This window comes from Mauremys mutica, chromosome 2 (assembly GCF_020497125.1).
Source record: "Mauremys mutica isolate MM-2020 ecotype Southern chromosome 2, ASM2049712v1, whole genome shotgun sequence".
NCBI lineage: Eukaryota > Metazoa > Chordata > Testudines > Geoemydidae > Mauremys > Mauremys mutica.
The window spans coordinates 48,475,229-48,501,819 of record NC_059073.1 but is presented as its reverse complement, the minus strand read 5'-3'; the positions used below and the strand labels follow the sequence as shown (position 1 = coordinate 48,501,819).

The window sequence follows — 26,591 nt, the reverse complement described above, 5'->3', positions numbered from 1 at the left end:
CTGTTTCCCAAGCAGTTGTGTTTCTTTTCAATAAATGAATTTTTTGGTTTTGAAAACATTCTTTATTATTGCATTAAGTAAAAGATATCTTAGCCCAGGAAAGAAACAGGCACCGCAAGTCAGAGTATCGTATGTAGCAAACAGATTCCTACTAACATTGGAACCACTGCACTTCACTCCTGTTCAGGGCACCACTGGTGGCTTTCAGCCTCAAATTGCTCCGTCAAAGCATCCCTAATCCTTGCAGCGCCGCGCTGGGCCCCTCTAATAGCCCTGCTCTCTTTCTGTTCAAATTCAGCCTCCAGGTGTTGAACCTCCAAGGTCCATGCCTGAGTGAATCTTTCACCCTTCCCTTCACAAATGTTATGCAGAGTACAGCACGCGATATAACCGTGGGGATGTTGTCATGGGCCAGGCCCAGATTCCTATACACAGTTATTCTGCACCAACTGGTGCAAGTGCTGGAGGAACCAACTAGGGGAACAGCTCTTCTTGACCTGCTGCTCACAAACAGGGAAGAAATAGTAGAGGAAGCAATAGTGGATGGGAACCTGGGAGGCAGTGACCATGAGATGGTCGAGTTCAGGATCCTGACACAAGGAAAAAAGGAAAGCAGTAGAACAGAGACCCTGGACTTCAAAAAGCAGACTTCGACTCCCTCAGGGAACTGATGGGCAAGGTCCTCTGGGAGAATAACATGACGGGGAAAGGAGTCGAGGAAAGCTGGCTGTATTTTAAAGAAACCTTATTGAGGTTGCAGGAACAAACCATCCCGATGTGTAGGAAGAAAAGTAAATATGGCAGGCGAAATCCTTGCTCGTCTTAAACACAAAAAAACAGCTTACAAGAAGTGGAAGATTGGACAAATAACCAGGGAGGAGTATAAAAGTATTGCTCAGACATGCAGGTGTGAAATTAGGAAGGACAAATCATACTTGGAGTTGCAGCTAGCCGGAGATGTTAGGAGTAACAAGAAGGGTTTCTTTAGGTATGTTAGCAACAGGAAGAAAGTCAAGGAAAATGTGGGCCCCTTGCTGAATGAGGGAGGGAACCTAGTGACAGAGGATGTGGAGAAAGCTAGTGTACTCAATGCTTTTTTTGCCTCTGTCTTCACAGACAAGGTCAGCTCCCAGACAGCTACACTCTGCAGCAAGGTATGGGGAGGAGGTGACCAGCTCTCTGTGGAGAAAGAAGTAGTTCGGGACTATTTAGGAAAACTGGACGAGCACAAGTCCATGGGGCCGGATGCGCTGCATCCGAGGGTGCTAAAGGAGTTGGCCGATGAGATTGCAGAGCCATTGGCCATTATCTTTGAAAAATCATGGCGATCGGGGGAGGTCCCGGACGACTGGAAAAAAGCTAATGTAGTGCCCATCTTTAAAAAAGGGAAGAAGGAAGATCCAGGGAACTACAGGCCAGTCAGTCTCACCTCAGTCCCTGGAAAAATCATGGAACAGGTCCTCAAGGAATCAATCCTGAACCACTTAAAGGAGGGGAAAGCAATCAGGAACAGTCAGCATGGATTCACCAAGGGCAAGTCATGCCTGACTAACCTAATTGCCTTCTATGATGAGATAACTGGCTCTGTGGATGAGGGGAAAGCAGTGGATGTGCTATTTCTGGACTTTAGCAAAGCTTTTGATACAGTCTCCCACAGTATTCTTGCCAGCAAGTTAAAGAAGTCTGGGCTGGATGAATGGATGGTAAGGTGGATAGAAAACTGGCTAGATGGTCGGGCTCAACGGGTAGTGATCAATGGTTCCATGTCTAGTTGGCAGCCAGTATCAAGTGGAGTGCCCCAAGGGTCGGTGCTGGGGCCGGTTTTATTCAATATCTTCATTAATGATCTGGAGGATGGTGTGGACTGCACCCTTAGCAAGTTTGCAGATGACACTAAACTGGGAGGAGTGGTTGATACGCTGGAGGGTAGGGACAGGATACAGAGGGACCTAGACAAATTAGAGGATTGGGCCAAAAGAAATATGATGAGGTTCAACAAGGACAAGTGCAGAGTCCTGCACTTAGGACGGAAGAATCCCATGCACTGTTACAAACTAGGGACCGAATGGCTGGGCTGCAGTTCTGCCGAAAAGGACCTAGGGGTTACGGTGGACGAAAAGCTGAATATGAGTCAACAGTGTGCCCTTCTTGCCAAGAAGGCTAATGGCATTTTGGGTTGTATAAGTAGGGGCATTTCCAGCAGATCGAGGGATGTGATCATTCCCCTCTACTCAGCACTGGTGAGGCCTCATTTGGAGTACTGTGTCCAGTTTTGGGCCCCACACTACAAGAAGGATGTGGATAAATTGGAGAGAGTCCAGCGGAGGGCAACAAAAATGATTAGGGTTCTGGAGCACATGACTTATGAGGAGAGGCTTAGGGAACTGGGATTGTTTAGTCTGCAGAAGAGAAGAATGAGGGGGGATTTGATAGCTGCTTTCAACTACCTGAAACGGGGTTCCAAAGAGGATGGATCTTGACTGTTCTCAGTGGTAGAAGATGACAGAACAAGGAGTAATGGTCTCAAGTTGCAGAGGGGGAGGTTTAGGTTGGACATTAGGAAAAACTTTTTCACTAGTAGGGTGGTGAAGAACTGGAATGGGTTACCTAGGGAGGTAATGGAATCTCCTTCCTTAGAGGTTTTTAAGGTCAGGCTTGACAAAGCCCTGGCTGGGATAATTTAGTTGGGTTTGGTCCTGCTTTGAGCAGGGGGTTGGACTAGATGACCTTCTGAGGTCCCTTCCAACTCTGAGATTCTATGATTCTATGACTCAGCGTGTTGTTGAACCACTCCTTGCTGCTGTCATGGCTCCCTGTGTAGGGTTTCATGAGCCATGGCATTAAAGGGCAAGCGGGGTCTCCAAGGATCACAATGGGCATTTCGACTTCCCCTATTGTGATCTTCTGGTCTGGGAAGAAAGTCCCGGCTTGAAGCTTCCTGAACAGGCCTGTGTTCTGAAAGAAGTATGCGTCATGCACCTTTCCAGGCCAGCCTGCATTAATGTCAATGAAACACCCACGGTGATCCACAAGCGCCTGGAGAACCATAGAGAAATACCCCTTCCGATTTATGTACTTGGAGGCTAAGTGGGCTGGTGCCAGAATTAGAATATGCATCCCATCTATCGTCCCTCCACAGTTAGGGAAACCCATTTCTGCAAAGCAAGCCACAATGTCATGCACCTTACCCAGAGTCACGGTTCTTCTGAGCAGGATGCAATTAATGACCCTGCAAACCTGCATCAACACAATTTCAACAGTCGACTTTCCCACTCCAAACTGGTTAGCAACCGATTGGTAGCTGTCTGGAGTTGCCAGCTTCCAGACTGCAATAGCCACCTGCTTCTCCACCATCAAGGCAGCTCTCAATCTTGTGTCCTTGCACCGCAGTGTGGGGGCAAGCTCAGCACACATTCCCATGAAAGTGTTTTTTCTCATGCGAAAGTTCTGCAGCCACTGCTCATCGTCCCAGACTTGCATGATGAGGTGATCCCACCAGTCAGTGCTTGTTTCCCAAGTCCAAAAGTAGCGTTCCACTGTGGTGAGGATTTCCGTGAATGCTACAAGCAATCTAATGTTGCAAGCGTAATGGGAGTCGACATCAACGTCGGACCCCTCGCTGTCAATTTGTAGCTTAAGGAGTAACTCGACTGCCATTCGTGACATGCTGGCGAGACCCATCAGCATATTCCTCAGCATTTTGGGATCCATTCCCACAGACCGAAAGAGAAGACAGAGCGCATACTACAAAAAACATTGAAAGATGGTGCCAAATGTGGACGGAAACACAGGGATGGCTGGGATGTGAAGTGATGCATCACGGGGCTTTGGGACAGGACCCAGAATGCCCCACACCCCCTTACCACAAGCTACAGCGCCAGAATGGGAAGAGGTGCTCTGGGGGATAGCTACCCATAATGCACCGCTCCCAATGCTGCTGCAAGTGCCACAAATGTGGCCACACCAGTGCGCTTGCAGCTGACAGTGTGAACACACTGCAGTGCTTTTCCTGCTGTGGTCTCCAAAGGCTGGTTTAACTCACAGTGCTCTACATCTGCAAGTGCAGCCATGGCCTAAGTGATCTTGGACACAACCAGATCTCCTAGAAGTTCTGTAGCATGCAGGTCTGTCACCACTGTTTTTAAAAAGAAGAAAAGTTCTGCTCTAGGTCAGGGTACTACAGTATCTTGGTCATAATTTAGCTCTCTTAAGCTTTCATAGCTATTCAGCTCTAGGCGTGAGAAGGAAAATTATCAAGTATCAAGTATCTTTGTTTTTAAATCTTTTGTAACTTAAAAGGAAATGAATTAATTATTCTGAATAATGACTGGGCTTGATGTGCCATTAAATTTTAAAAAGATAGCGATGGCCAGTAACTACTGTGATAAATTCTTCTCTGGCCACCAGTCCAGAATTAATACTTTGAAAAGTTTACTGCTCCAGAAATACTTGTATTACTCTGACAAAGTATTTAGCAATTTTCAACACATACGGTTCTTACATACAAACTGCAAGTTCACATAAGCTTACTGTAATCCTTCTTCAATGATGCTATACGCCATTGAGACTTGTTTGATTTAACAGCAATTTTTCTTTAAAACATTACATTAATGATTAGCTTCAAACATATTAAGACAAAAATTAAATCTCTTGTCCTGGCTTTCCAGCAGCCCTTCAACATCTAAAACAGTCTCCATTTATTTTAGACAACCAAAGAAAACCCCCAACCCTTCTCTCCCCCCCACCCTGCCCTCCCAGTGATGGTATCTTGGGTCCACTACTCACAAATTTAAAAGAATATACGAGGGAAAAACAGGATGGCTTAACTATAGAAAATGAAAGATGGCTTCTCAAGGATCTTCTTCCAATAAGTATGTTAAAACTCAGCATGCCTTATTTTTCTTATATCATAAATCCTAACCACTTCCATGTATTGTTTTGACTTTATTTTATATTGTCTTTAATTTCAGAGCATATCAAAGGTAACTAACACCCCTTCCACTTATGATGTTTAATGTCACAGACTATTAATGCGGCAAACATCTTAGTTAAAAAATTAGTAATAGAAGAACAGCACCTATAGTTACACTATCTAGCATAAAATTACAAGATCTATCCATCTTCATGACTCAGAGTTATTGCCCATTCACTTTAAGATTAAGCTAAACAAGGAAAAAGTTTATAAGAGCATTCATATATGGAACTGTTCTAGAATAACCACAGCACTTTAAATTCATACCGTACTTTATTCCAGAAAAATTTGTGTAAACAAGCTGTCAAGTGCATAATCCTTTTTATCTGAAGCATCTGATATTAGCTGAAGGGAGAGGTAGGAGAGCAGACTAAAATGGACCATTAGTCTTTTCTAGTCTGACACTGTCTGTTCTTAAATTTCTAACAACGTGAAATATACAAGACCAAATGACAATCTTAGATGCACAGGCATGAACTAAGTGCAATTTGCATTGTGTATTCATGTGATACAGCCACAGTACGCACCCTGTTTATCTTGTAAAATGAGTTACTCCACAGGCACATCATCTGGTTACACAAGATAAAAAGTGATTCTTCCACATAAGATCATGACCTAGCCCTCATTATCTAGTGGCATATTAATCTTATTTTAACTTCAGACAAAAGCACAAAAATTTGATATTAAAGGCAGCTGAACATATTTGGGTTATTTCTGTTGATTACCAAAGCTTAAAATGAACCTAATCTTACAAATTGAAAAAATAGTGGAAGAATAAGTTTTCATATTGAGATAAGCTTTATATAATTATTTTAAAACAAGAAAATTAGATTTTTAATGTATCTATTCCCAAAAGAGTATACATGCTGCTTTGACTATATTACCATAGAGATCTCTATGGCAACCTCTGAAAATGAAGCCTAGGTAGAGCTAGTAGCATCTCTAAGCATCCAATGAACACTAAGAACTCACATTTATACATTAAGGTTTTTAACTCCACAGGGACCAAGGCAAGAAAATTACCAGAATGTAAAATGTTTCAAATTAAGCAGTTTGCTGCAACTCAAATTATTGCAATCAAAACTTTTTTCGGTGCTACACTTTACTTCTTTCCACTTTGTACAGGGCAAGAAGGTGAATTACAAGAAAATACTGAATTGATCACAGCATCTTTACATTAGTTGGAATTAGGACTTTTAAGAAAAAAAACATAAAAACCTCTCTATACTCTGGAAGACATAAGTAGAACAATGCTATTATAAATTAGTTTAGCTCTTTTATCGGGTAGTTATATGCCATATAAATACATCTGTTACGACAAGTAGATGCCAGAATATCCTATGGTGCTGAATAATACAGACTATTACATATGGAATAAGACATGGCAGTTGCATCTAAACAGGTCAAGCTTACGGGGTTTCTCGTTTAGGTGTAAATAAGTATTTATATGTAATATAATGGTATAACTTCAGAAAATAGGTGCTAAAAATGTGAAAAGATTATTAATCTAGCACTCAAGAAATGTAAGTATTAAATTACATATAAGCCCTATTAAATGCAACTTTGTGGTTCTGAAAACATGCCATTTACCTTTCCAGTTTTGGCAACTGCTGCTTGGATTGAATGGCTCTGATACATTCCACAAAGTACTCTGGCTTTATAATTGGTCGATTGCAAATCAAAGCACATATAGTCTGAAAAGAAGGAAAGATTCATTACCATACTTAACAATTCAAGCAGAATATGCTGTCATCTAAAAAATAGTATTGAAATCTAATATTTATGTAAGGTCTCAAATGTGGCGTGTGTTACATAAGTGCATGATCATACTACTCAGGCTAACGTAAATAAACAAAAAATCAAATAGTTTTGTTCTTACACCCACCACTTATTCTTTATAATTGGAATTATGTTGACAAAAGCCATTAAACGGAATAACCCTTTTTATTACTAATCTACCAGCGAGCAATCTTTAAAAAAAATTAGAAAAAGGAAAATCAGTGATGCTATACAAACAGTCTTATTTCACCACAAAAGAGCCATACATGCAAATTTACAAAATTGAATATTTAGCTATCAAATGGCAGGTAAAATGACTGCTAACATCTCCTTTCTTTGTAGTAGTTTGAAGTTTCTAAGGCCTTGTCTACATTACACAGTTTTGTCGACAGAAACCAGGTTTCACTGAGAAAGCAGCGGAGGTGTAAACACAACAATGCTCCTCGCACCGATTTAACTCTCCTGCTATGCCGATATAATAAAACCACCTCGACAAGCAGCATAGAGCTTTTTGCAACAAAGTTAGAGCCACACAGTGTCAGTGTAGACACTGCACTTGCTTACGTCATTCTAAGTGGCCTGCAGGAGGTGTCCCACAATGCCCATCATGATCACTCTGGTAAGCATTTTCTACTCTGCTGCCCTGCAGTCAGGTACACAGGCATGCACCCCACCGCCTTTAAAACTCTGAGAGTATTTGAAATTCCACTTCCTGTTTGCTCAGCACCGACAGATCACATTGCATCTTTCCAGCTGATGACGATGGCTTTCTGCAGCAAACGCGCTCCCACCTGGAGTATACCAAAGTTGCTGGATCTGTTGGGAGAGAAGGCTGTGCAGTCACAGCTCCAATCCAGCTGTAGTAACTTTGATGCCTACAAGCAGATTGCTCGTGGCATGGATGAGATAAAAGGGACACACAGCAATGCCATGCTAAAATCAAGGAACTGAGGCAGGCGTACCAGAAGGTAAGGGAAGCCGAAAAGGCAAGGTTGCGGCGCTGAAAACATGCTATTTCTACAAGGAACTGCTCGTCACCCTTGGCAGCAACCCCTCCTCTATCTCCAAGAGCCCCATGGATACTTTAGGGGGAATGGAGGCAGTGGCCAGCGGAGTCAACCCCAAGGACAAAGTAGTGGATGAGGAGGTTAGACAGGCAACAGGCTCGTCCGTTGGCATGGTGAGCCAATACCTCTTTTTGGATCCAGAAGGGCGTAGCCTATCCCAGCAGTGGCATGCCTGAAGTGGTAAATACTCTTTGTTTTTTGATAGTGCACAGTCACATGAGGTAGAGATGTCCTTTATTTTGTTACATGGTGCACATGGAAGAAGGGATCAAAATTAACAACACTAGATACTGTTTGCATCTGCTTCGCATTCCCTTGTGCGGCTATGCAGTGGGGCTCTGCAGAAAAGGTGGTTAATGCACACTGATATCTCCAAGGAATCCTCCGTAGAGATCTCTAGGAAACTCCTACAGATACTCTCCAATCCTCTGCCAATGGTTCATTGGCAGAGCTGCTTTATTTCTTCCCATGTTATAGGAAACTTTGCTGCACCAATCTGCAATTACTTCTGAAGTAAGCAAAGCAGCACAAAGGCAAGCAGCATACGGACCTGGTCTGAAGCCACATGCATGCTGGAGATGCACCCTTGTATCTTCGGTTACCCTCAATAGTGTGATTTCAGTTTTGATTACCCTTGCCTGTGGAAAACGTTGTCAGTATTCATAATATTGCCTTAGGCACTTGTACTGATCCCCTTCTGAAACCACGCAGACCCCTTGTCCCATCTTGCACCCCCCACCCCGGGCCGAACTCCCCATGTTTAATGCTTGGCTGTGCTGCATGCCTGCCAAGGGAAAGCGAGAAAGGTATATGTAACATTTATAATTTAAGACCCTGAGTGCACACACAATAATGACTGTGTATTGTTTCTTTTGCTTCTGCAGATCTGCCCTTGAGGGCCAGCTTCTACACACAAGCAGAGTGCCTTCAGCAGATAAGAAGGCAAACAAGAAGGAGAAAGGAGGACATGTTTGTGAAGTGCTGCAATCGTCAGATCAGGCAGATAACAAGAACACAGCTAGGAGAGAGACAAATGAAAAACTAGAAATGGATAGCCAAAAAGGAGACAGACAGGAGCAGGTAATAGAGGGTCAGGAGCGATGATAAAGCTCATGGATAGGGTCATACCAAATTCATGTCAATTTCGATCAATTTCATGGCCAGTTTTACCAAATATTTGTTTCTGTATGGTTAGAAATTTGTACAATGAAAACAGAAGAATAACTTTATTTTCCACAATTGGGGAAGTTTTGAAAAGTTGAGATTCGAAAACAAAAACCAAACCAAACAAAAACCAGATAACCACGCCATACAGATCCTGGAAATCATTCATTCTAGCGCACTTACTGGCTATAAGGCCAACAAATGGTGGAAAAATGAATATTTTAAATTTTAAATTTGAATATTTGAAATAAAATATTTCATTCAAAATTGAAAAACAATTGTTTCACTCTAAACTTTGCAAATTTAGAAACAATTTAAACTGGAAAAACAATATAGTGAATGTTTAACCAGCTCTAATAAGTAGCCTATGCAATTGACTGTAATCACGGGTTATCAAGGCCAAGGACTTGTTGAGTTTCAGAAAAAGAATTACACTATGAAGTTAGGTCGATGTAAGCTGCCTTGCATTGACCTAGCTGTGCATGTGTCTACATTTAAATTTGTCTCCCATCAATGTACTTATCCTGTTGTGATCCAATAAAACCACCTTCCCGAATGACAGAGAGCCATGGTTGATGTTCTGAGGTTGACATAGTGTGAGTGTAGACATGGAATTACCTAAGTCAACCCTAACAGTCCTCCAGCAACTGTCCCACAATTCCCAGCACCGACTGCTCTGGCCACAATTGTGAATGCCATTGCGCAGGGGGATGACAACTGGATCCCTTCCCTCATTTAAAACCCGACAAATTTTTTAAATGCCTTTTCAAGTACACTTAGCAGCTCTGTTGTATGCAGCTGCCCAACCAACCATGACAGCTACATGCTCCAGACATGCTCTGGCCTATAGCAGACGGGAGATATTGGATCAGTGGGGAGAAGAGGCTATGCAGGCACAGTTACAGGCCAGCCACAGAAATGTGTACATCTATGAATAGATTGCATGGGGATGCAGGAGAAGGGATACAACAAAAATCATTAGCACTGCTGCAAAGTGAAGGAACTCTGACAGGTATATAAGACAGCCAGGGAACCCAATGGTCAATTCAATGCCAAGCCACAGACCTGCCACTTTGACAAAGAACTGCATGCCATATTTGGTGGAGTCTCCACCACCATGGATACTTCCGAGGAGCCTGAGCCACAGACCCCAGTGCAAACAGCAAGGATGAGGATAGGGGTCATTTGACCAGGGGGTCCAGCTATGCTGCAAGCCAGGACCTGTTTGAGACTCCACTGGAGAGTCAGTCCTGGCAGTCAATCATGGGCAAACCTGATGCAGGGGAAGGAACCTCAGGTAAGTGTATAAATGTATTTCCCATTACACTGATACACAGTTATCAACTTTTTCATTAATTTACTCATACTAGAAGTAATGGTACAACGAAGAGGCAGCATTGTTATCTGCTTTTCATTCCCCGGTAGAGTTAGATGAGGAGCAGTTTATTTATGTACACAGGGATGTCCTTTGAATCCTCCTGAGAGGATTGGTTGAAACGTTCGTGGAGGTACTCTGCAATCCTCTCCCCAAGGTTTCTAGAGATGACGGCCTTATTTCTTCCTACACATGAAGACACATCCCCAAGCCAGTCAGCAATTACTGCAATGGTGCCTGCCAAAGTTAACAGGCTAGCAGCATACAGACCTGGGCAGCTGTGATCTCTCTGCCTTTGTTACCCTCAGGATAACAGTTAAAAATCACCACCATTTGTAGGAAATGGTGCCAGCATTCAGTACTATAGCCCTATACTCAATTTCATGCAACTGAGAAACACCTTCCTCATTTTCCTCATCCCTTGAAGGCCATCCTCACCCTGGGTGGTGTTGTGAGCGGTACAGCACAAAAGCTCTCTGAAGCAGAAGTGTCAACAAGCATGTCTTATGTAAAATTTTAGAAAAGCAAAGGAAGGGAGTTCTGAATCTTAACTTTTGCTATTCATTGTTACTATACTAACAATGGTACCTCTGTTTTATCTGTAGCTGCTGCTGTTATGGCTATGAGGAGTTCCCCCTCCACACCTGTGAAACACCTGAGCCAGACAAGGAGAAAAAATAGGACGACTCCAGATAACATGTTCAGCGAGATCCTGCAAAGCAGTGCTGCGCTGGGCTGGAGGGTGAGTATTTCAGACTGGAGAAGGAAAGAGCAGACAAGAGACAGACTCAGGAGGTCCACCAGGAAAAGCAGAGGGAGTTGCACCAGGACATAATGGGGCTTCACTTTCAGGAAATAAAGATGCTGCAGACATTTGTGGGTCTAGAGCTTCAACAGTCACAGGCTTGCCTCCCTTTGCAGTCCATGGAGAACTCCAGTACAGCAACTCCGTATATCCACCTCAACATTCCATATGGCAGCAGTGGCTACCACTACCACTCCATACCAGGGGACCGTAAGTACAACCACAGCTTCACATACACTGACCTGTGAGAGCCACAATTCCTGTACGTGTAACTAAAATGGACATAAATGTTCTTTCCCCTTGTTTAGATCGGTTCCATTATTTTATTAAGTTTTTAATGTATTTGTTTTTAAAATGCAGAAATTTTTCTATGCGCTGGTTCTGTTACTCAAAATTCTATTCCTCAAGAAATAGTTCATTTTTATTAATTCATAATATATGCTGCAGAATGTCTAGCAGTACTGAAAATACCCACTAGTTCTTGTATAGTGACAGAACTCATAGTGTAACAAACACAGAAACACAGTGTAATAGTTATAAATGTAGCTGAATCTTTGTCTTGTTGCTGTGAGGTGGCTGGTACATTGCTTCATGAGCCATGGGAGCAAGGAGTAGGCTGAGACCCCCCAGGATCACTACTCATCAACATCACCCATGGTAATCCGCCAGCCATGAAAGAAAGTCCCTGCTTGCAGCTTTCGGAACAGTCCTGTGTTCTTAAGGAGACAAGCATCATGCCCTTCCTTTACCAGCCGAGATTGATGTCAGTGAAGCGCCCCCAGTAATCCACCAACACTTGCATAACCATGGAAAAAGTAGCCCTTTCTGCTGAAATACTCTGGGGCAAGGCAGGCTGGTGCCAAAATAGGGATATTCATACTAATTATCACTCCATTGCAGTTTGGGAACTCCACTGCTGAAAATCCATCCACTATGTCACGCATGTTGCCAAGAGTAATGGTTCTGCATAACAGGAGACAATTAATGGCTCTCCACATTTGTCTGACAATAGCCCAGTGGATTTTCCAACTCCAAAATGCTACCAGTGAGTGTGAAATCAATATGGTGTTGCAAGTTTCCACAGTGCAGTCACCACTCATTTCCCCCACGGTCAGTGCAGCTGTCATTCTGGTGTCTATGAGCTGGAGGGTTGGGGTAAGGTTGGCATAGAGATCCAGGAATGTGGCCTTGTACATCCGAAAGTTCTGCAGTCACTGTTCTCATCCCAAACCTGCATTATGAGGCAATGCCACCAGTCAGTGCTCATTTCTCAGACCCAGAGTGCTTCACCATTTGCAGCTGCTCTGTGAATGCTACCAATAACCCTCAATTGGTTCTCGCTATTTCCCACAGCAATCTGTCCTTCATGAAATCATCATGTTCCCCACTGATGCAGTTCTTCTTGAAGCTCTGCAAATACACTAGCAGAAGACTGTGCATCCTGTGTTTGCAACACTCATGACAACTGTGCAGAGCAGTGCATCTTCTGTCAGAGATGGTGGAGAGCGAGACGGGATGCACGGGTTTGCAGGATTTTTAAAGGCTCTAAAATTACGGTATATGGATGACATTCTGAGATGGAGACAGTTGCATGCTGGGAACTTCACCCTTTGTTTCCAGTCACCTCTGCACAACTCGTTTCTGCCCCATCATGCATTGCCAAAACATGCCAAAAGACAGTGTGCTGGACAGTGGCAGGTTGCACCCTGGGATACATAACCATGATGCACCGCACTATGCATCAACACACACACTCCTTATGAGTACACACAGTACAGACAAAGAGCCAAATATGCACACATATGAGCCTATACAATATACAATAGCTTTATGTCGAAGTAACTTGAGTCAGCCAAACTTTGTAGCGTAGAGATGGTCTTATCCATATAAATGTCTAATGAAAGCATCCAGAGTGACATTACATAGGATTTTCATACAACCTAGAAAGGACCTAAATTCTCATGTTTGAGGGTAGAAACTAACCTCTAACTACAAGTTAGGAGGAAACTCCCACCCCGCAAGGCCATATTATTCCATAATCATTCGCTACAGGGTGTCTTGCACTTCCTCTAAAGTATCCAGTTCTGGCCTCTGTCAGACAAAACGATAATTAATATTATGGACTGCACCCCTAAGAGTATGGTATAGTAACTCCTAGGTTCCTCTGATTCTCACTTAAGTGGTCTGCTTCTTTTGCATTTTCAAATACCACAGCGAAGAGAAAAAATGAAGCCCAGAAAAATACATCATGCACAAAAGTGGATGACAATTGCAAAATATTTTATCTGCTATAAACTGTTCAGACTCTTCTGATTTTAGTTAAATATTCATATTAAGTTTGTTTTTAAGGACTCTTTACTTGAAAACAATCATTTTCCTAGGTGAAAACCTGGACTAACTGAAGTCAACAGGGCGCGACGGTTTCACCCCATACATTTTCATGTTGAAGTCACAAAAATCTATTAACACACATAAACTTAACCTACCTTAACAGTAACTTTCACTGATAACATGACAAGATGAGTACATTCTTCTGACCAATCATTCACAACAAGGCCTCCAAGCTGCAGAATAGCTTGATTTAAAGCAGTTTTCCCAGAAACCTCTAAACACGAGGAGCAGACAATCAAAGGTTCATATTCTACTCTGCAAGGAACAAGATACAGAAGAGAATTGTCTAAATTAGGGCTGTCAAGTGATTACAAAAATTGCAATTAATTGTGCGATTAAAAAAGTAAATCATGATTAATCATGCTGTTAAACAATAGAATACCATTTATTTAAATCTTTTTGGATGTTTTCTATATTTTCAAATATATTGATTTCAACTACAACACAATACAAAGTGTACAGTGATCACTTTATATATATATTATTACAAATATTTGCACTGTAAAAAACAAAAGAAATAGTATTTTTCAATTCCCTCATTACAAGTACAGTAGTGCAATCTCTATCATGAAAGTTGAACTTACAAATATAGAATTATATACAAAAAAATAACTGCATTCAAAAATAAAACACAAATCTTTACAGTCTACAAGTCCACTCAGTGCTACTTCTTGGTCAGCCAATCACTCAAACAAATTTGTTTATATTTGTAGGAGATAATGCTGCCTGCATCTTGTTTACAATGTGACCTGAAAGTGAGAACAGGCATACTGTTGTAGCAAGCGTTACAAGATATTTAGGTGCCAGATGTGCTAGAGATTCCTATGTCCCTTCATGCTTCAAACCACCATACCAGAGGACATGCGTCCATGCTGATAACAGGTTCTACTCGATAACGATCCAAAATAGTGCAGACTCACGCATGTTCATTTTCATCATCTGAGTCAGATGCCACCTGCAGAAGGTTGATTTTCTTTTTTGGTGGTTCGGTAGTTTCCGTAAAGAAGTGTTGCTCTTTTAAGACTTCTAAATGCATGTGCCACACATCGTCCCTCTCAGATTTTGGAAGGCACTTCAGATTCGTAAACCTGGGGTCCAGTGCTGTAGCTATCTTTAGAAAGCTCACATAGGTACCTTCTTTGCGTTTTGTCAAATCTGCAATAAAACTGTTCTTAAAACAAACACGTGCTCGATCATCCAAGACTGCTGTAACATGAAATATATGGCAGAATGCTGGTAAAACAGAGCAGGAAACATAATTCTCCCCCAAGGAGTTCAGTCCCAAATTTAACTAAAACTTTTTTTATTTTTTATTTTTTTTTAAAACGAGTATCATCAGCATGGAAGCATGTCCTCTGGAATGGTGGCCAAAGCATGAAGGGGCATACGAATGTTTAGCATATCTGGCTTTTACCTCCTTAAATACACCCTGTGATACTATTTTAAAAAATTACAACCGGCAGCTGCAATTTTATTTCAGCATTTCAGAATCAATCCAACTAGTTCTCACCTGAATTTGCTTTCAAAGACTCCAAAATTGACTCTATCACCAGACTTCAGAGTTCTGGAAGTACCATTCAAAACTTTTTCTCCATTAACAAAGGTACCATACTTAGAGGTGTCTTGTATTATCAATTCAGGGACTGAGAGAGCTTGACTCTGAAAAGGAATATAAATTAGTAAAGTCTTATTAGGTACTCAAAATATTGTATATTGTTACAGAACAAGCAGCAGCAAATGTATAAAATGAAAGCACATATTATGAGATATTCATATTACTGTCCTAAAAATATACAGTATATTGGGACAAACATGTTAGCTCTGCAGTTCAAAGTTTACCACCTGCTTTCCACAACAAACAATTGAGAAAAAAATTCCCCATAACTACTTAAGAGAAGTAGTATTTTTTGCATTCAACTTTGTTTTGCTATAATTCACTACCTCTATCTTTTGTTATATGGTACTCATGATACCAATGCATCTGTATCCATGTACCAAGATAAGGATGTGCTATTATAGCTCAGAGTGATGTTGGGGTGCATTTCCTACCACAACAGATTTCCTTTTTAATAAATCTTTGTGAAACATTGCTCATTTTTTGCTTTCTCTGTGACCAGTCTAGAAGCTATGGAGAAATTTAAATAGCTATTCTATTACCTTTCGAGTTTGTAGATATTCATAAGTATTTGTTGTGGGTCAGAATTAAAGCCCTAGTTGTGCAACTCAATGCATGCAGGTGGACCCTGCACACATACAGAGCCCTATTGACTTTAATGGGCCTCTGTGCTACAGCTAGGGTTCACTATTGTGCATCAAATTACAGAACTCCATTCTAAGGTTGCTGTGCAATGTTTCAGGTGACTTTTTACATATGTGATAATCATTAAATACACAAACCATAAAGGTAATTGAATATTCACATTCAAATACCTTAATTGATCATATTTACTCTTTACAATCCCTCCCCCCCTGTAATGTTAGTATGTAACTTACATAAAGGTTATATTAATCATGGGAAATAACAAGAAAAATGTTTGTGTGGGACAAACCGTATCAAATTTTGCTCAGTTACATAAATGAGAAATGGGCCATTTTCATTACCACTACAAAAAGTATTTTTTTTCCTCTCCTGCTGGTAATATCTCACCTTAACAGATAGCTTTTGTTATAGTGTGTATGGTAACACCCATTGTTTCATGTTCTCTCTGTGTGTGTGTATATATATACATATATATGTATGTATGCATGTATATATCTTCCTACTGTATCTTCCACTGCATGCATCCAATGAAGTGGGTTTTAGCCCACAAAAGCTTATGCTCAAATAAATGCGTTAGTCTCTAAGATATCACAAGTACTCAAGTTCTTTTTACTGATACAGACTAACACGGCTGCTACTCTGAAACCTGTCACCTACCTCAAGAAGTCAGTGGGAGTTAAACCTGTGTGGCCTTAAAGGGTATGTCTATATAGCAAAGAAAAACCTATGGCTGGCCTGTCCCAACTGACTCGGGCTTTTGGCGCTCAGGCTGCAGGGCTGTTTCTTTGCTGTGTACACTTATAGGCTTGGGCTCCCATGTTGCACTTTGCACAGTCCCAGAGCTCAGGCTCCAGCTCAAGCCTGGAAGTCTACACAGCAATGAAACAAGCCCCATGGGCCAGCCACAGGTGTCTAGTTGCTGTGTAGACATACCAAAGACACAAGCTTAGAACACAGAAAGCGAAGTGAGTCAATTCAATACGAAACCTTACAGGGCCTGTCTATATGGGGAAATTTACTGATATAGTTACACCAGTATAACTCCCCGAGTGGGCATAAGAGTATCCACAGGGGGGATTATATCGATATTCTTACAGGGCTATAATTTTGTCAGTCAATTTCCCTGTGTAGACAAGCCCATCGAAATATTCAAGAAAAAGATAGCATGAGTCTACTGCCACCATAAGATGTAGGTTTGTTGGAATAGGACTGGAATTGATTTCAGATTGAAGCACATATATTAAAGGTGGGGGAGTATCCCTAAACCCAGTCAGTTTTAGGTCATATAGCCATAATGCAGTAAAGTGGAAACTTACAAGGTTAGTTTCAGGGTGGGTGACAGTCAGAATTGCATGACTTCGACTGATTGACTGATCATCCTGAATTAAAATTGCACAGTTCTTGCGTCCAACAACATACTCAGTACCAACCAAAAGTCGATATGGCTCTCCTGGGAACAACAAAATTAACAAATATTTAACAGCAGAAAAACATAAGTACCTGTGAGCCATTTAAAAGCTTTTGTCAAGATATAACAAACTCAGCCCTGTAATCCTAGATGTACTGGGCAGGATCGGAAGTGCAGTTTTATTTTACAGCTGCATTTTTTCTCTCTCACTGGCTCCTGCACACTTGAGCTGGACTCACTTGTGACAAAAACAGTAGTTCATAGTTCTGCGGCAATCTTCCAGAGAATAAAGTGCATCACAGTGCTAACAAAAAACCAACTTGCAGTACTACTTACAGGAAATGTACAGTACCACTTTTGGGAACCATTAAGTTTTATGTGAAGGGAAAAAGTATATCATACTGCTATTCCAGAATACTATTCAGAAAGACAACTAACAAAAGAGATTCAGATGAAAAGATCCTACAACTTTTTAATTGAATGCTGGATGATCTACAAGAGAAATCAAACCATAGTTGATAAATATGCACTCCACTTTGACTGACTGTTCTATTCCGCTCTTGGCATTTGTCATCTAGACCAGTGGTTCTCAACCTTGGGCTGCCGCTTATTCAGGAAGGGTGGCCAGCACGTCCCGTGGCCCATGCCACTTCCTGCAGCCCCCCTTGGCCTGGACCGGCGAACCGCAGCCAGTGGGACCCGTGATCGACCGAACCTGCAGACATGGCAGGTAAACAAACCGGCCTGGCCTGCCAGGGGCTTTCCCTGAACAAGTGGCAGCCCAAGTTTGAGAACCACTGATCTAGACATGATGGCACAATCGCATACATTTTGAGTGAACTTGAAAAACATGTTCACCTATTTGCCAGTAAAAAGAAACTTTTCCTGATCAAAGTGGGTAAATAAAGGGGTAAAGCACCAATTTCTACAGAACACAAGCTTTCATTTAAGGAAAGAGTCACTTTATAGCTCTTAGCAGGTAACTTTCAAATATGATAGCTGTGCAGTGCTGTCTTCCTGACTATGCAGACAGTAACAGTGCCTCTGATGCTGCTCATCACTTCCCTAAGCAGCACTAGAATTACTAAAAAGATTCTACTCAGTTTCACTGCACTACTTAGAATCCTGTTGCCAGTATTACAATTAACCCAAACACACTTACTCTGGGTTGGTTTGGGAAACTAAAAGCAGCAGCACTTGTAGGCACTGACATTGTTTGTAGGGGAGGAGGACCCAAAAAAAAGATTGAGAGAGTAGAAATACTCCCTTCTATATGTGCTAGTAGCCAAGAAAATGGAGGTCCTCATTCTTGAAGGAAGAATCTCCATCCTGTCAGTCACCTTGCCACTGGAGATTGACAGAAAAGATGAAGTCGAAATTATACAGATAATGAAACTAAGGAAAAGAAGAGAAGTGACTTGCCAGTGCCAAAACTGCACCCGATCAGTCCAACACTTGCATGTATGCAATTCATATTGAAGTTGCACAGATGCAACTGAGAAAATGAGACCCCCAGCAGTTCGACTTCCACCCCTGTATTTATTCCCTAGATACTTTTAAGACTGCCAATTTGGAAAATATAGTACCTTATAAATGTATTTTATTAGTTTCTGGAAGATTGCAGAGCATCTCACATCCAAAATCCTTCAGTGCAATGAAATGTAAGATCTGAGCTGCTCAGGACTCAATTGATAGAGTTAAAGAACATGCCTGACCTCAAGGCCATATAGTTTCAAGGATCAATCCTATAAGACAGTGTTTCCCAAACTTGGGACGCCGCTTGTGTAGGGAAAGCCCCTGGTGGGCCGGGCCAGTTTGTGTACCTGCCGTGTCCGCAGGTTCAGCCGATCACGGCTCCCACTGGCCACAGTTTGCTGCTCTAGGCCAATGGGAGCTGTTGGAAGTGGCACAGGCCAAGGGACGTATTCTACAACTTCACATTTCTGGAGCCTACATGCCTCCATCTATTTGATATCTTTTTCAAGCTATAACATTCAGATCATAGTGAGGAAAGAGGATGGACTATTTTCCTCAAGAATTTATTTTAAAATGTAAAGTATTTTTTCTCCCCAAAACCCTGTCACATTTTAATTCAACTGAAGAAATTTACCCAGCCTTTCTTGTAAATACAATCGCTGTTCTCAGTTAAACAAACAATCAGCTAACTAAGCAGTATAACTAAGGCCACAAGACTGTGTTCCACAAAAGTTTTAATCAAATTTGTGCACTGTCATTGTAGCCCAGGTAAAGTTCCTGCACAGAGCAGGCTCAAATGACAGAGTGGTTAAAAAAAAAATTCTGGCAGTTGGCATACACTAGCTATATGTTGCTGATGTTATTTAATATACTTATTAATGAAGTGGAAAGGTGGATGAAGTGCAAGGTGGCAAAATTTAGGATCGTCAAAGTAAATAAGTTATTTTGGATAGGCAAGTATATAGATGATTAAGAAAGTCTGGAGGGCCCTGACAAAGCTGGATAGCAGAGAAAGTTAATTGTTGACACCTACAAAAGTAATGCATATTGGAAGGAATACATCTGAACCACTCATACAAAATATGGGGTTCTAAATTAACTTTAAACACTCAAACAAAAAGATGCGTTGTAGACAACTCAAGGAAAACCTCCCCCAAATGTGCAGCAGCAGTCAAAAATACAAACTACTAACCTGCATAAAGAATAACAGAAAATAATAACCAGAAATATTACATAAATCAATAGCACAACCCCATCTAGAATACTGTGATCAGTTCTGGTCACATGATCTAAAAAAAAGGGGGGGCTTCAAAGAAGTGATTAAAATGATCAAAAGCACAGAAAGAATTTTGTATTAAAAAACCTCAAGAGTAACTATATAGGGATGAGAGAGACAAGGAGTGAGAGGTAATAAGAACAACACTGCATATTTAAAGATGAGACATAAGAGGGGTCACGACAGAGGAACATAAAATAAATGGCAAAGAGAAAGCAAATGGAAGTAAAAGGTATGTTTCTACATTCACTCCTATACACACCCTCACATAAATAAAGGGGGCACTGAACAAAACTGAAAAGACAATCACATTAAAATGAGTAAAATACATTTTTAAAGGAGGCGTTTTTAGCCTGTGGAACTCAGGGCCACATGCTATCTATCATTCAGGTGACTAAATCAGGCACTGGTATGGTTAGGAGACCATCCAGATTAGACTCAATTTAAAATCCTTATTTAGAGGGGACACAGACGCTGCACTGCACCCCCCAAGCCAGCAGATCTGGAAGCCCCGCGGGCCCCTCACCTGCTGCACTCACACACTCTGGGGGTAGAAACAATGTGCATAGTGGGGGTGCTGAAAGCCACTGAACGAAATGGAAAAGCCTGTATAGAAACCACTTCAACCCAAGGGGTGCAGCAGCAGCAGCGCCCCTAGTTCCAACACCTGTGACGGGGGGGGGGTTTCCCAGCACTGCCCTCCGCCCCAGGACCCCTGAGTCCGCCCCGCCCCGCCCCATTGCCCCACCCTATTGCCCCACCCTCAGCGCGACGTGCCCGCCAGGCTCGGTCCTAGTACCCCGGGCGGATCCCGCCGGGCAGCGGGGCCGGGCAGGAGCCAAGGGGCTGGGGGCAGGGGACGCCGCATTGCTGCCAGCCCTCACCTGGGGCAGGCGCGGGCCCTGCCGCTGACACCAGCTTCCACATCCCGGGGAGGGAGGGGGAACCTCCGACCGCCTCAGCCGGCGCCGCCCGCTCCGCAATCCGCGGGCGTGTCCCTGTGCGCGCTCCCGCGCGGCGAGAACTAAGTCTCGCTGAGGCACGGGGCCTGCAGCGCCACTTGTCGCCTGGGAGGGGAATAACAGCTACTTCCGCCTGCTGACTGCGCGCAGGCGCGACGACTGGACGGACGCAGGAGGGGAGGGAAGAGAAGAGGTGGCACTGCTGCTAGCTGGAGTACGGGTGGGAGCAGGGGACACTCCACTGTTGCTAGTCCAGAGCCCGGGCGTGGTTGGAGGTACACTAACATAAGGTAATCTCATCAATCAGCAACTGCACTGTTGCCAGCCCAAGGTCAGGTCATGGGGGGGAAGAAGGGGAGCTGCACTGCTGCCAGCTCACCTACCTTATGCAGGTTTATGAAGAGACTTGCTATAAATGATTCTTTGAATTAAGTATTGAAATTTAGAATATGATTATTACTATTAAAAGACTTATGAGAGGGGCTCAGAGGTCTGGGAATGGATCCTTTCTCTTCTGCTCTGTGACACTAATTTGAACTGAATCCATTAGCTAGTGTCTGACTGGGTCTCTGATAGCACATATGAAATGAGGTTGGAGTTGTTGTCTAGTTCCTAGCAATCAGGCATCCTTATCACAATACCAGCCTAACTTTTTTTTTTAATGTGAATGTTTACAAACAATACCAGAGCTCCCATCCAATGCATTGGGCAGTCTTGATAATCCTTTATATATATATAGTTAGTTTTCCCAAACCAAATCAACCCAATATATACATAAATACGTATAATAGAAATTAATAACCCCCAGCCTGCATATGCACAAACACACATAGAGACTATCCTCAGAGTCCCATACCTACCAGCTGTACCCAACACATAACAGGCAACATTACAGGGGGAAAAGGTAAGCCTTGCAGCACATTCTGAGTAACGAACTCAACTATCAGGGATCTGGAGTGGAAGTGGTTTCCACAGGTCTGAGTCCTAGTGAAGAACATCCTGCCAATTGTCATTACTAAGCACAGACATGTACCCGGTAGTTACGAAGGAAATTGGGGGTAGGACAGACTGACAACCATTACAAGGGAATATCAAAAGGTACAGTCAGTGCACTCCTTTTATAAGAATCACATCTGTCCCGGATGATTTAATTCTTACAAGCGGAGTATAGGGCTTTGGCTACACTTGCATTTCAAAGCGCTGCCGTGGCAGCGCTTTGAAGCGCTAAGTGTAGTCAAAGCGCCAGCGCTGGGAGAAAACTCTCCCAGCGCTGTCCGTACTTCACCTCCCTGTGGGGAATAACGGACAGCGCTGGGAGCGCGGCTCCCAGCGCTGGGGCTTTGACTACACTGGCGCTTTGTAGCGCCGCAATTTGCAGCGCTGCAGAGGGTGTGTTTTCACACCCTGCTGCAGCGCTGCAAATTTGTAAGTGTAGCCAAGCCCTCAGTTAGTATAGGAATGATTTTATCCCAGTGGTTTTGATCACGATATATCAGGGATCAGCAACCTTTGGCACACAGCCCATCAGGGAAATCCATTGGCAGGCTGGGACGGTTTGTTTACCTGCAGCGTCCACAGGTTCGGCCGATCGCAGCTCCCACTGGCCGCGGTTCACCATTCCAGGCCAATGGGGGCTGTGGGAAGCTGCGTGGGCCGAGGGATGTGCTAGCCTGCCAGCAGATTTCCCTGACGGGCTGCGTGCCAAAGGTTGCCGATCCTTGCTTTACATGGTTGATTCTTATATCCGTGATTCTGATAAATGGAATGCACTGTAGTAAAAAAGTTGGGGAAAGGAACATGCCCCATGTCATAAATAAACAGATCAGGGTTAAGGTCTCTTTTACCTGTAAAGGTAAGTAAAGGGTTAACATGCAGTACCTGATGACCACCTGACCAGAGGACCAATCAGAGACAAGATTTTTTCAAATCTCTGTGGAGGGAAGCCTTTGTCTGTGTTCTTTGTGAGAGCTCTCTTTGGATCTAAGAGAGGTCAGTCATGTCTCCAAGTTCTCCTGGAGTAGTTTCTACTATTTAATAGTGAGTATTAATTAGAAAGGCGAATTAGTCTTATAATTTGATTTCTACATTTGCAATTGTGTGTTTTGCTAAAGGAAATTCTTTATTCCTGTTTGCTGTTACTTTGCTTTCACAGAGAAAGAAAGGGGGAGGGGGGAATACTCTCCAGAGATTGATAAGTTTAGACCCTGTATGGTTCTATCTTGGATTACAGAGACAAATTACTTTCTTTTTATTCTTTAATAAATTCTTTTCTATTAAGGACTTGTTTGGTCTTTCCTTGGGTGGATTCTCAGGGAAAGAGAAGGGGGAGGTATCCCTCTGTAGTTAGATCCCGGTATCTCTCCTAGGAAAAGGGAGGGGGGAGGAAGCAGGGGGAATGGTTAATTTCTTCTCTTGTGAAGATTCAAGGGAAGGGGAGGGGGAAGTGAGTCCCTCTTTGTGTTGAGTCAAGGATTTGACTCGGTGTATATCTCTCCAGAGTGGCTAGGAGAGAGGGAGGGGGGAAGTGGGCTGCTTCCCTGTGTGTAGAGATTCAGGGACATTGAATCTGTGTTCCCCAAAGAAAGTTGGGGGGACAGGCAGTGTGTCAGACACTTTAACCTGACTGGTGGCAGCGAGAACCAGATCTAAACTAGGATTTTAGTTTAGAGGGAAACTAAGGCAGGTCCCCACATTGGAACCCAACAGCTCCAAGTGGGGGTGAGATCTATGACACCCCGTTCATCCTCGTGCTCACCACCAGCCTATACTGTGCATTGTTGACTTGGCAACCTTTTTGGCAGCCTCAGCAGAGACCCAGGATTAAATAGGCATAGTGTGACCTCTTACCTCTAGATCCTTCAGGTCAGGGAAAAAACACACTCAGCTTGTCAGTCAGTTGTATCTTTTCTGTTAATAAAAGGAAAACTTAAGAATTGTAACATATTTCACCAGCAATAAAATTCACTTTTTTTCTTTTGTAATATTGTTTCTACTTATCTTACTGCTTTTTATCTTGTAAAAATACTCTTTTTATAGTATTTGCTTTAAATAAACAATTAAAATTTCATGGCCAAAAAACACTGTACCACATTTAAAGCCATTACACATGGGGATTAAATAACATAAAGAGAGAAATATGGAAATATAGTTCTTACCTGAAATCTCAGCAACTTCAGTACATGAAAGTGGAGTACTTTTGCTGCCTCGCTACCCATTTCCCTTGCCAGGAAATTAATAAACATATTAAGCAGGATTGAGTACAGAACCTTGAGGCACTCCACTGTTAATCTTCTTGTCATGATGAAAATTAACCATCTACTCCATGCTTTTTGTCTCCTAGACAGTTTTTGATCCATTAAAATGTTGCCTCTCTTACTACTTTTTTAGTTGACTCTTGTATGAGACCTTATCAAAATCCTTTTGTAAGTGTAAATAAATTATGTTGACTGGTTCTCTATACACCACTTTGACTCAGTCAAAGAATTCTAACAGACTAGTGAGACATAATTTTTCTTTGCAAAAATAATACTGGTTAGACCCTGTCATATCATGCTCTTTGGGGGAGGGGGTATTTTTAATTATTATTTCAATCAATTTTTCAGATGCAGATGTAGGACATACTGGTCTACAATTCCCCTAGTGCATTTGCCACCCTCCAATCCTCTAGAACAGTGGGTGTTTTAAATGAGAATATGCATATTTGTGTTAGCTCATTTTCTTCACATTTAACTCTTTCAGAACTCTTGGATGTAACTCATCTGGCCCTGATGATTTATTAATTTTTAAAATATGCTTTTATTTCAGCACCTCCTCTTCTGACACATCATTCTCAGAGAGTAACTCACCTTTTACCAGAAAAGAGCAGGTTCAGGATTCAAAGCTCTCCAACATTCTCTTCGGTGAACTGATGCAAAGAAATCATTTAGCTTCTCAGCAGTGTCCTTATCTTCCTCAATGGCTCGCTTTAAGCCATTGTGATCCACTTTCACAGGCTTCCTATTTTTGCTATACAGTACTTAAATAATTTTTGTTGTTTGTTTTTACACCTTTTGCTGGTTACTCCTCAAAATCCTTCTTATTGTCCTCTTACTTGTGGCTTGCTGTGATTTATGTTGCTGTTTATTGGCTTCACTGGGTTCAGATTTCCAAATTTAGAAGGATGTTTGGCTTGAATAGCCTCTTGAACATTCCCATTTAGTAATATTGGTTTACTCCAGGCCTACTGAGACTCTATTTTTGTTTCTTTGTTTGTTTGTTTTTTAAGTATTTTACTTTCTTTAATTTTAACTTCAGGGTCTTTTTTGACTGACTTCATTTTATTGAAATCTCCTTTCTAAAGTTTGATGTCACTGTGTCACTTTTGGGTACCTTATTTGCGCCTTGGATGTTGGATCTAATTATTGTGTGGCTCAGCTACTGTCACTTCTTGAATTAACTCTATAACTAGCTGCTCCAAAAACTAATCACTGAAGTGTCAAGAAATTGTTTCTCTAGGCTTTGTCTTCTGTCATTTGACCAGTTGATATGTGGGTAGTTGAAATACCTCATTATCACTGTTTGATTTTGTTGCCTATCTGGTCTCTCATAACAGGTATGTTCAAGTTCCTTTTCTTGATCTAGAGGCTGGTAGTATAGTTATACTAATATGTTTATACCGGGATTTGTACCCTATAGAATGGATACATAGTGAGTGTCCCTCTCTTTTTAATTCTCTAGATTTTATGGAATCCTTTAGCTACAACACTCCTCCCAAACATCTTTGGCCTAGCCTGGCATTCATGTATAGTTTGTAACCAAGTATTACAGTATCCTGTTATTTTTTGTCTTGCCACCAAGTTTCCATAATGCTTATTATATCAAGGTCTTTGTCCATTGCAATGCATTCTAGTTCACCTATACTTCAACAGGGTGGGACTCCTTCTTGATCCTTGCAAGTACATTTACTGTGTTTGACTTGAAAGAAAGTAGAGCCACTGAAGAATGATTCAGTTAACCCTTATTCCAACATATAGGGCTTGTCTACCCTTGAAACCCTGCAGTGGCACTGTAGCACTTCAGTTTAGACACTACCTATGCTGACATTCTGCCATCGGCATAGGTAATCCATCTCTCTAAGGTGCAGTAACCAGGTCAATGGAAGAATTTTTCCATCAATCTAGTGCTGTCTACACAGGGATTTAGGCTGGCTTAACTACATTGTTCAGGGCAGTGTATTTTTCACACCCGAGTTATGTAGTTGGGTTGATCTAATTTTCTAGTGTAGACCAGCCCGTAGTCAATATCAAATATAGGTGACATATTTAAAAGAACAAGTGTGGATACCTTATCTTCTTCTCTGATTAGATCAGCAAATGCACTTTCTTCAACATACCCAGACTGAATAGGGTCAAGGAGATTTGAGAATCCCAGATTCTAAAAAAAATTAATTGCCACAACATTCCCAGTTATCTTTCTCAATAACTGATGTGACACAGGTAAAAAGTTGGCAAGATTGAGTACCCCTGACAACTTGCATGCCCTCAGGGAGCACTGATAGTCTCCTATGAGAACTGACCCAATGTTTTCTTATTGCCTACTCAAGTTTAATATGAGAGATACAAAATAGATGAGATAATATATTTTTACTAGAAGACGACGAGCTCTGTGTAAGCTCAAA

The 26,591-nt window shown here is 42.1% G+C and overlaps 2 protein-coding genes across 2 annotated transcripts in view; one reads left to right on the top strand and one right to left on the bottom strand.

The window, feature by feature from the left end:
- The window catches only part of NBN (nibrin), a 56,448-nt gene extending 35,400 nt beyond the window's left edge, over window positions 1-21,048 (bottom strand). The window contains exons 1-5 of the mRNA XM_045003676.1: window positions 20,858-21,048; window positions 17,130-17,263; window positions 15,064-15,212; window positions 13,649-13,808; window positions 6,563-6,666 (exon numbers count right to left, since the gene is read on the bottom strand). Coding sequence (XP_044859611.1) covers window positions 6,563-6,666; window positions 13,649-13,808; window positions 15,064-15,212; window positions 17,130-17,263; window positions 20,858-20,900 — 590 coding nt within the window. The 5' untranslated portion in view covers window positions 20,901-21,048. The remainder of the gene's footprint in view (window positions 1-6,562; window positions 6,667-13,648; window positions 13,809-15,063; window positions 15,213-17,129; window positions 17,264-20,857) is intronic.
- Window positions 21,049-21,204: 156 nt separating this feature from the next.
- DECR1 (2,4-dienoyl-CoA reductase 1) overlaps window positions 21,205-26,591 on the top strand; it is a 43,284-nt gene continuing 37,897 nt past the window's right edge. The window contains exon 1 of the mRNA XM_045003678.1: window positions 21,205-21,225. The gene's annotated coding sequence lies outside the window, so the exon portion shown is untranslated. The remainder of the gene's footprint in view (window positions 21,226-26,591) is intronic.